The 11,522-nt window shown below is 44.1% G+C and overlaps 1 protein-coding gene across 2 annotated transcripts in view; it reads right to left on the minus strand.

Moving 5' to 3' along the window:
• The window catches only part of LOC122552993, a 69,293-nt gene that overhangs the window by 20,741 nt on the left and 37,030 nt on the right, over positions 1 to 11,522 (minus strand). For both annotated transcript variants that reach the window (XM_043696349.1, XM_043696350.1), the window contains exon 3: positions 8,242 to 8,400. In XM_043696349.1, the coding sequence (XP_043552284.1) occupies positions 8,242 to 8,400 (159 nt within the window). The remainder of the gene's footprint in view (positions 1 to 8,241; positions 8,401 to 11,522) is intronic.

Below are 11,522 nucleotides of genomic sequence, written 5' to 3' on the forward strand. Positions count from 1 at the left end.
CCTGAAGAAGGGCTTATGCCCGAAACGTCGATTCTCCTGTTCCCTGGATGCTGCCTGACCTGCTGCGCTTTTCCAGCAACACATTTCCAGTTCCCCAATTCTTTCCATACAGATTCAACACTTACTTGGTTTCTTACCATTGATTTAATTTCATTTCTTACTAATAAGGCGATCCCACCCCCTCTGTCCACCTGCCTATCCTTGAATATTCAGCTCCCAATCCCGACCCCCTTGCAGCCACGTCTCGTGATACCCATGTCATACCTAACAATTCTGATCTGCATCACAAGCTCATATACCTTATTCCCTATACTGTGTGCATTCAGATATAACATCTTCAATCCTGTATTAACCGTCCCTCTTCTCATTGTCATTCATTTATCCAGTGTGCTTGAAGTTTGATTGCTAACCCTTTCCAAATACTTTGTTCTATTTGTGTCTCTGCTGGAGATTTTAATAACTTCTCCTGAGTTCTGCATTCTTACCTCCTCTAATTCAGGTTTTCAAATTTCTCCTATAACTGAACCCTCCTCTCCCCCCACCATTTAGTTTAAAGCCTTGTCTACAGCCCTTGTTATGTGATTCACTAGGACTCTGGTCCCAGCACAGTTCAGATGAAGACCATCCCATTGGAACAGGTCCCTTCTTCCTCTGTACTGGTGCCAATGTCACATGAAGTCAAACCCATTTCTCCCACACCAAACTTTGAGTCTGCTTTAATCTGCTTTAATCTCAGGTAGTAATTCAGAGATTATTACCTTTTTGGTTCTGCTTTCCAATTAAGCTCCTATCTTTTCATACTTCCTTAGCAGAACCTCTGTCCTAGTTTTACCATGTGGACCATGACCACTTGATCTTTACCGTCCCACTCCAAGTTCCTCTGCAGCCCAGATGAGATATCCCGAACCTGAGCACTAGGCAGGTAAATCAACCTTAGGGACTCTCGATCCTGGTCACAGAGAACTGTGTCTATGCCTCTAATTATACTATCCCCACTTACAATGTTTCTCTTCTCTCCCCCCACTTGAATCGCTCCCTGTACCACGGTATAGTGGTCAGTCATTTCATCCTCCCTGCAGACCCCATTCCCAACCACACAGGGAGCAAAACTCTTGAACCTGTTGGACAAGGAAGTGTACTGAGGCTCCTGCAACTCTACATCCTGGATCCCTCTACCTGCCTCACTCAGAGCCAAACCCTCCTGTCCCTGACCACTGGCTAGATTTGTGTCAGTTAGTCTAAGGGGTGTGACCGTCTCCTGAAACACAGCGTCTGGGTAACTCTCCCCCTCCCTGATTGTTGCAGTGTTTGAAGCTCAGACTCCAGCTCGACTCTGAGCCAGAATTCTTCCAGCAACCATTTACTACCGACATGGTCTCAGGGAACCACAATGGGACCCACCAGCTCCAACATCATGCAGAAACAACACATCACCTGACCCTCCATCCTTATCTTATTTAATTAGTTTTGAATATGATTTTTAACTGTTTTTATATCTGCTTATTTTCTCAACCTGAATGCAAGTTGTAACCAATAAGTTGTAACCAATAAATTAACAAGATTCAATTTAGCACGGATTCAAAGTTAGCAGACCCCTTAGTAGCCAATCAAATCACAGCCCTCCTGTGATGTTACCTTACAGTTCACCTTGTGTCTTTCACTATGTCTCACACCTGCATACACACATGGGTGCTGGGGAAAAATAAGCACTACTGCAGTTAGACGATAGGGTGGGGGTAAATAAGAAAAAAAATGATGAGGAGTGTCAGACAAAGGAAAAAAAGAAAAAAGTTACCTTACAGTTATCCCTTCAGTCAAAGCCCTCAGAATAATTGAAATGACTCTCTTTTCCATGGTTTCAATGGTTTGTTTGTTTTATCTGTAAAGTAGTTGAAACTGACCCATTCAGACAGGTAATTGAGAATTTTCTGTTCAGTTCAATGGTTTAAACCAAACATAAACACTCTGCGGTTGCCTCCAGCTGTTGCTTTTACTGTGTTGGACGGTCACACCTACCTGCTCTCGTTAGTTCCCTTTTTATCACTATTTTTGTCACTGAAAACTTTGATTCTGATCTAATGAAGTTTCCCTGATTCAATTAATTCTCCCCTTTTATTCTTTCCTGCCCTGTGGGTTTCTGCTAAACTCCACAACTGCAGTCTTGGGTCGTTTTAATTTGGTCTATCTTGTGATAGTAAAATATACTACTGAAACACGGTTTTATGAATGAATGAATGAGACCATGTTATAGTAGGGATTTGTGAATGAGTAGATATAAAGTGCCTGTGAGTGGGTTATGGAAGAGACCTATAATCTTGAATCCCACAGAGCAGAATGCCAGCAGCACTGTGTCACCTGCCCCAACCGCCTCGGACATACCTGTTCCCTCCGTCATCATTGCTGATGTCAGATCGGTCTTCCTGGAAGTCAACCCAAGGATAGTGGTGGGCCCAGATGGAGTCCCTGGCCATGCACTTAGATCTTACAAGGACCAGTTGGCAGAGATATTCACTGATATCTTCAACCTCTTCCTCCTACAAGCCAAGATACCCACCTGCTTCAACAGTACCGCCATCATCCTTGTACCAAAGAAACCACATGCAACGTGCCTTAATGACTACTGTCCAGTGGCTCTGACCTCAATAATCATTAAGTGCTTCAAAAGGCTGGTTATGGCCCATATCAGCTCGAGCCTCCCAGCCTGCCTCGATCTCCCTGCAATTTGCCTGCCAACATCACAGGCCCACACTCACCCCCGGAACATCTGGACAACAAGGACACTTACTTGAGACTCCTACTCATCAAATACAGCTCCGTTTCAACACTATAATTCCCTCCAGACCGATCTCCAAACTCCAAGACCTAGGTCTCAGCTCCGCCTTCTGCAACTGGATCCTCAGCTTCCTGACCCACAGACCACAATCAGTGAAGATAGGTAATGGCACCTTTTCCACAATAACTCTCAACACTAGAGACCATCGAGGATGTATTCTCAGCCTCCTACTGTATTCCCGACTGTGTAGCTAAATTCTGAACCAATGCCATCTACAAGCTTGCTGATGACATCGCCATGGTAGGACAGATGAATCCTACCAAACAACGATGAGTCAGAATACAGGAAAGAGATAGAGAGCTTGGTTGCATGGTGCAATTAGACCAACCTCTCTCTCAATGTTGGCATAATAAAAGAACTGACCATTGACTTCAAGAAGGAAAGAGGAGGTCACGCCCCCATCTACATCAACAGAGCTGAGATGGAGAGGGTCGAGAGTGTCGTTCCTGGGAGTGACGATAACCAAAAATCTATCCTTGACTTCCCATGTGGATGCGACGGTCATGAAGGCACAACACTGCTTCTTCCTCAGTTGGCTTAGGAAATTCAGCATGTCCATAAGGACCCTCACCAACTTCTACAGATTCACCACATAAAGCATACTGTCTGGCTGCATAAGAAACAACATAAGGTCGTGTGCACAGCCCAGACCATCACAGAACCCAATGGGCTGACAAACAGCAAGTAACATGCACTCCACACAAATGCCAGGCTATGACCATCACCAATAAGAGACATTCTAATCACTGCCCCTTGACATTCAATAGTGTTACCATCACTGAATCCCGCACCATCAATATCCTTTGAGTTATCATTGATCAGAAACTCATCTGGACTCACCACATAAACACAGTGGCTACAAGAGCAGGTGAGAGGCTAGTAATACTGTGGCAAGTAACTCACTTCCTGATTCCCCAGTGCCTGTTCACCATCTACAAGGCACAAGTCACAATGCAATGGAATACTTCCAACCGGTCTGGATGCGTGCAGCCCCAACAATATTCAAGAAGCTTGACACCATCCAGGACAAACCAGCCCGCTTTAGATTAGAGATTAGATTAGATTACTACAGTGTGGAAACAGGCCCTTCGGCCCAACAAGTCCACACTGACCCTCTGAAGCATAACCCACCCAGACACATTTCCCTCTGACTAATGCACCTAACACTATGGCAATTTAGCATGGCCAATTCACCTGACCTGCACATCTTTGGACTGTGGGAGGAAACCGGAGCACCCGGAGAAAATCCACGCAGACAGTCACCTGAGGCTGGAATCGAACCTGGTACCCTGGTGCTGTGAGGCAGCAATGCTAACCACTGAGTCACATTTGATTGGCATTATATCACAAGCCTCCACTCCCTCCACCACCAACACTCAGTAGCAGCAGTATGTACTATCTACAAGATGTACTGCAGAAAATCACCAAAGATCCTCAGACAGCACCTTCCAACCCACGACCATTTCCATCTAGCAGATATAAGGAAAAACTACCACCTTCAAGTTCCCATCCAATCTACTGACCATCCTGACTTGGAAATATATCGCCGTTCCTTCACTGTCGCTAGGTCAAAATCCTGGAATTCCCTCCCTAATGGCATTGTGGGTCAACCCACAGCAGGTGGGTTGCAGTGGTTCAGGAAGGCAGCTCCCCAACACCTTCTCAAGGGCAACTAGGCACAGGTAATAAATGTTAGCCAGCCAGCAATGCTCACATCCTAAAAAATGAATCAATAAAAAAAATTCCCATCCATGGACCCCCATTTATACTTCTGGTTGCTGTGGAAAGACTGCCAGCAATATCAAAGACCCCTCCCACTCAGATAATGCTCTCTTACAACCTCTTCCACCAGGCAGAAGATACAGACATTTGAATACATGCACCAACAAGTTCAAGAATAGCTTCTTCCCTGCTGTTATTCACCTGCTGAATGGACTCTCTCACTTCAAATAATGTTAAATCTTGCTAATGTTGATCTTGCTTTGTGTACATCCTGTGCAGTTGTAATCTGTAGGCCTCGCTCTGTGTAAGCACCCTATGATCTATATGTTCTCGTTTGCTAGGATCTGCCTGCACTGCTCACAAAACAAAGCTTTTCATTGTACTTAGGTGCATATCATTACAATATATCAAATCAAATCAAATTAGATAACAAGAGTCCAGGGACAGCATGTACCTGTTAATGTGAAGGGCAAAGCTGGGAGGTAGAGGGAGTGGTGGATGACTGGAGAAATTGAGGCTCTGATCAAGAGAAAGAAGGAAGCATATGTCAGGTATAAACAGCTGGAATTCAGTGAATCCCTAGAGGAGTATGAGGGCAGCATTAATATACCTAATAGAGAAATCAAGAGGGTAAATAGGGGACATGGGAAAGCTTTGGCAAATAGGATTATGGAGAAAACAAAGGATTCTACAAATAAGTTAAGGACAAAAGAATAACCAGGGAGAGAATAGGGCCCCTTAAAGATTAGGTAAAAACAATGACTGCAGATGCTGGAAACCAGATTCTGGATTAGTGGTGCTGGAAGAGCACAGCAATTCAGGCAGCATCCGAGGACAGGCAAAATCGAAGTTTCGGGCAAAAGCCCTTCATCAGGAATAAAGGCAGAGAGCACACCAGATGGCCTCCTTCTTTAGAGACCGCAATTTCCCTTCCCACGTGGTTAAAGGCTAATCCAGAACCCCTTAAAGATTAGCAAGGTCACCAGTGTGTGGAACCACAAGAGACAGGGGAGATACTGAAGGGATATTTTGCATCACTGTTTACTATGGAGAAGGATATGGAAGCTGGAGAACTTGGGGAAATAAATAGTGATATCTTGAGAAGTGTCATATTACAGACAAGGAGGTGCTGGATGTTGTAAAATGCATAAAGGTGGATAAATCCCCAGGACCTGTTCAACTGTTCCCTAAAGTTTTGTGTGAAGCTAGGTAAGCGACTGCTGGGCCTCTTACTGAGGTACTTGTATCATCGATAGCCATGAGTGATATGCCAGAAGACTGGAGACTGGCTCAGGTTGTACTGTTATTTAAGTAAAATAGTAAGGAAAGCCAGGGAACTAAAACTGACATCAGCGGTGGGCAATTTGTTGGAGAGTATTCTGAGGGACAGGATTTACATGTATTTGAAAAGGCAAGGACTGATTAGAGATAGTCAACATGGCTTTGTGCGTGGGAAATCATGCCTCACTGACTTGATTGAGTTTTTTGGACAAGTTACGAACAGGGTTAATGAGGGTAGGGCAGTGGATGTGATCGATGTGGACTTAAGTAAGGCATTCGACGAGATTCCTCATGGTAGGCTGGTTAGCAAGGTTAGATCACATGGAATACAGGAAGAACTGGCCATTTGGATACAGAACTGGCTCAAAGGTTGCAGTGGTGGTGGAGGGTTCTTTCAGACTGGAGGCCTATGACCAGTGGAGTGCCACAAGGATCAATGCTGGGACCACAACTTTTCATTATTTATATAAATGATTTGGATCTGAATATAAAGCGCATAGTTAGTAAATTTGCAGATGACACAGAAATTGGAGGTGTAGTGGACAGTGAAGAAGATTACCTCAGAACACAATGGGACCTTGATCAAATGGGCCAAAGGCTGAGGAGTGGTAGATGGAGTTTAATTAAGATAAATGAGAGGTGCTGCATTTTGGGAAGGCAAATCAGGACAGGACTTATATACTTAATGGGGAGTGTTGCTAAACAAAGAGACCTTGGAGTGCAGGTTCATAGTTCCTTGAAAGTCAAGTTGCAGATAGACAGGATACTTGCCTTTATTGGTCAGTGCATCGAGTACAGGAATTGGGAAGTCATGGTGCAGATATATAGGACATTGGTTAGGCCACTTTTGGAATACTGCATTCAATTCTGGTCTCCCTGCTATAGGAAAGATGTTGTGAAATTTGAAAGGGTTCAGAAAAGACTTACAAGAATGTTGGCAGGGTTGGAGGGTTTGAGCTACAGGGAGAGGCTGAGCAGGCTGAGGCTGTTTTCCCTGGAGCATCGGAGGCTGAGGGGTGACCTTATAAAATTATGGGGGGGAGGCATGGATAAGGTCAAGGTCTTTTCACCAGGATAGAGGAGTCCATAAACTAGAGGACATTGGTTTAAGGTGAGAGGACAAAGATATAAAAGGGGCCTCAGGGACAATGTTTTCATGTAGAGGATGATGCATGTATGGAATGAGCTGCAAGAGGAAGTATTGGAGGCTGGTACAAATTACAACATTTAAAAGGCATCTGAAGGGATTTATGGAAAGGAAAGGTTCAGAGGCCAAATGTTGGCAAATGGGACTAGATTAACAGGATATCTGGTCAGTACAGACGAGTTGGACCAAAGGATCTGTTTTGTGCTATACATCTTTATGACTCAATGGGAGGAGGAGAGGGTATGCAACTGACAAAGGGTGCAAGTAGTCCACACGAGATGGATCAATCAATTAGGAGACCCAGCTGCAACAATTAGCAGAGAAGGACACTGAGTCTGAGCCTGAAGATAAGCCTACTAAACCCCACTAATCTTATGAATACACATATGAACCACAAACCTTCAGTTTACTGTTAATGCTTATATGCTCAAAATGTGAACCAGCATAGGGCCGAATATCCTCCTTCTGTGCTGTAACAATTTTGTGATTCTGTGATTCAGTAACTCCACAATTTTTCTACTCTCATTCCTTACTGAACAGAGATACCAATATATTTCTATATGTAAAACAAAGATGACTACTAGGAGAAAGTGAGGACTGCAGATGCTGGAGTTCAGAGTTGAAGAGCTTAGTGCTGGAAAAGCACAGCAGGTCAGGCAACATCCGAGGAGCAGAAGAATTAACGTTTCGGGCATAAGTCCTTCATCAAGAATGAAGCTTTCAGGCCACAGGGGCTGAGAGATAAATGGGAGGGGAGTGGGGCTTGGGGTGAGGTAGCTGGGAATGTGATAGGTAGATGAAGATGGGGGTGAAAATGATAGGTCAGAGAAGGTGGAGCAGATAGGTGGGAAGTAGTATGGACAGGTAGGCCCTTTCAAAAGGGTGGTGCCGGGTTGGAAGGTGGCCTGGGATAAGTTGGGGGGAGAGGAAATGGGGAAACTGGTGAAATCCACATTGATCCCATGTCATTGGAGGTCCCAAGGCAGACGTTGAGGCATTCTTCCTCCAGGTATCGGGTGGTTAGGGTTTGGCGATGGAGGAGGCCCAGGACCTGCATGTGCTTGGTGGAGTTGGAAGGGGAGTTAAAGTGTTCAGCCATAGTGCAATGGGGTTGGTTAGTGAGGGTGTCCCAGAGATGTTCTCTGAAACGATCCAAAAGTCATCTGCTAACTACAGGCCTAATGACACTGGTGCACAAACTTTGTATATATGCATATAATGAAAGCTATGCCGGCACAAAAATTATGATAGGGCTTACCATCAGTGTGTTGAACGTCCTTCCACTGCCTGGTCCACACTGGAGGAGCCATACGATAGCCAGCAACATTTCACTCAAGAGGTATAGTGGACTGCTGTAGTCTGCACAACACTGGCACCATGAGGAGACATCCCTTGCCACCAACTGTATATTGAAGACCTGAGGAACAGGAACATGAAAAGGAGGGAGAGAAGAAGGAGAGAGGGAAAGACAGGGTTAGACTCAGGGTTAGTTGGCCAAGTAAAATTCATTTCAGAGCAAAACCAGTAATTACAAGCCCAATGCCCCTTCTGCTAACAGTCCCACACCTCACCTGCCCTCTTTCATTCTTGTTTGCTGAGCCTTAATAGAAAACTAAAAGTCACCGAAGATAAAAATTCCATACCAAACTTTTTCAGTACAATCATGCCATATTGCATGCAGAAGTCATTGCATGCATTTTTTCCTAAGTTCTATGTGCCTTTGCCTGTCCTACTGTTCCAATGTTGTGCATAGTTGATGGATATCTGTTGATTTTTAGTGAGAAGTGACCTTACAGGATGACCCCAAAAGCTCTGGCCTGAGAAGGCCTGGTTGCAGCCTTAGGTGGTAGCTGTCTCAATGCTGCCTGAGAGGCAACAATAAGGGCACTGGCAGAGTGGCTGTGGTGGAAAGATGAAAACTGTCTTCCTGAGAGAAAACAACAGTTTTGTGGCCCATGAAACCATTGCCACGTGCCCCAGAGCAATGTCTTAGAAATTCTAATCATCTGTTGGATGGTGGATTGCTGCACTGCCATGACCCTTTGCAAACATCTTACAGGGTAATCCAGAACCATGATGGCAGCGAGCTGATCTTGCATGAACTCAGTCCAAGATTTCACAGCAGAACTCAGACATTCTTGTGCTGCAGTGAAGGCTGAGACACAACTATCAGGTCCAGCAGCATGCTTGGGTCCACATGTGTGAGCAGAGTTTGCTAACACTTCCAGTTTGGAAAGGACAGACTCCAAGCTCTGTGCAAAAGCTGTATTAAATAACAGCCAGACTCTTCCATGCTCCTTGACATTGACAGCAGGCTTCCCAATAAACCAAGCATTTAATTCCTGAGGGAAACACAAGGATCAGGTTGTGCAGGGAATTAAAGGGGTGATGATGGGGAAATAGGAGGTGTATATTTTCACCATCTGCAGCTTATAAATCAGAAGAGTTCTATGAGGATGAGGATTGGGTGGGAGATACCTGAGGCCATCGTTGATAGTTTTTAGCAGCCCCACAACCACACATTTATGGTTATCCCATAAATGGTCAATACCATGTATAAAATAGGGGTTCAGACATGTAGACTCATCTGTCTCCCAATGATTATCTCCTGCTGCCTCCAGTTGTATGCTGTCTTGAAAAAGACAATTTAAAGTATATGAGTGAGGGTTGTGCAATCTGTTGCACGAATTGATTCTCATCATGAATTCATGTGTGAGGTCTGCAGTTATGCTAAATGATAGGTGAAGCATATGAATGGCAGGTTCAAGTGCTGATTGGTAGAAATTTCTAGAAATTTCTAAATTAATTATATTTGAGCTTTGTAATGTAGTTGGTACAATATTGTACACCCTTGACTATCTGGGCGAGATCAAATCTCATGCAACTTCTTTGCTTCTCAGGGTTTGATTCCTGACACAGGTTTCTGCTCCCACCATTTTTTGAAGAACAACAGCATTCACCACCATCCCCAATCCCCCCAGCAGGCACAGAGCTGCTCTGCTTCTTTTCACTTCCTTCACGAAGTACAATCCCAAAAATCTTGGGAATCCACACTCTGCCAGGTGACTCAACTTGTCAATGTTCCCTTGCACTATTTCCAGCACTTTCTCCAGTCACAAAGCAACTCCCCTTTAAGAGGTGTAAGTTAGCCCTAAGACAGCTATATATCATGCTCGCCACTCCACAGTATTGGCCACATATTGTTGAGAGAACAGAAACTTGGAGTTAGTGGTGTCCTCATGAGTCTGCTTGCCTTGTTTTCATTGGTGGTAGAGGTCATAGTTTAGAATTTCTAGAAAGTTGGCAAGTTGCTGTGATGTATCAGCACAGTCAGTACAACATGTTGTGCTGCTGGTAGAGAAAATTAATGCTTAAGGTCATGGATCGAAGGCCAATCAAGTGGACAGTTTTGTCCTGGTTGAAGCTGCACTCATCAAAGCAATGGAATCCATTCCATCACATTATTGATGCCACAGGAGAAAAGGGCATATAAATTTCAGTAATACAGAGCAACCCCTGTATCCACGGAATCATTTTCCACAGTTTCAGTTACCTGAGGTTTATCGCGGCCCGAACATATTATAGGGAACCTTCTGGAACTGGGGTGGGGGGGGCCGCTGTGAAAGTAAGTTTCCCATTGAAATGAATGGATTCACTCCTATCCGCGATTTAGGGCTTCCACAGTAGGTCTTGGAAGGTATCCCCCATGTGTACAGTGGAGGGAGGGGGGGGGCGGGGGGAAGAGAGACTACTGTACTCAAGTACCAAATAACTGAGGCAGAAGTGCAATAAAACACATTTTTAAAAAGGTGTTCTTTTTTCTCTTGTTTTTACCAACATATTAAAACATTATAAATTGTAAGTGAGACAAAGTTGAGATCCTTTTTTTGCCACCTACAGAACTAACTCCAAGAAGGATAAGGATTTTCTCAGCGTGACAAAAACATTTTTTTTAAAAAAAAGTCATAGTTGATACTGGTGAGATTGGAGCTCCATCGTGAGGCATTCAAGATAAGTTGAACCAGAACAAGTCATTCATTAGTTTTACTGTCTTTCCCTTCTGGAACTTATTGTGGTATCCTAAAAAGACATCTTACTTCACTGCTAACTTGTCTGAACAGCATTCTTATTTTTCACATTATACCATATTTATTTTTCATTTTATCTTTAAAATATTAAAGACCTATTCACTGATGCAGCCAGACAGGAAGTCACTTGTTCACTGATAGCATCTGCAAATTTGTGGAAGTGCTCCACCTAGTGTTCCAGAGATAAAGTCTTAGTTTTATGGTTGATTGACTTTCATAATTTGCAAAACACTGACACCCTGTTCCACACAGTTGTGATAACATATGCATCATGATATAATCGTTCCTTACTCATCAACGACTGTAGAATGTCCAAGAAGAAAGAAAGTGAATAATAAAATCTATAGGACAAAGTGAGGACCGCAGATGCTGGAGACCAGAGTTTAAAAGTGTGGTGCTGGAAAAGCGCAGCAGGTCAGTCAGCATCCGAGGAGCAGGAAAATCGCCGTTA

Source organism: Chiloscyllium plagiosum, chromosome 9 (assembly GCF_004010195.1).
Source record: "Chiloscyllium plagiosum isolate BGI_BamShark_2017 chromosome 9, ASM401019v2, whole genome shotgun sequence".
NCBI lineage: Eukaryota > Metazoa > Chordata > Chondrichthyes > Orectolobiformes > Hemiscylliidae > Chiloscyllium > Chiloscyllium plagiosum.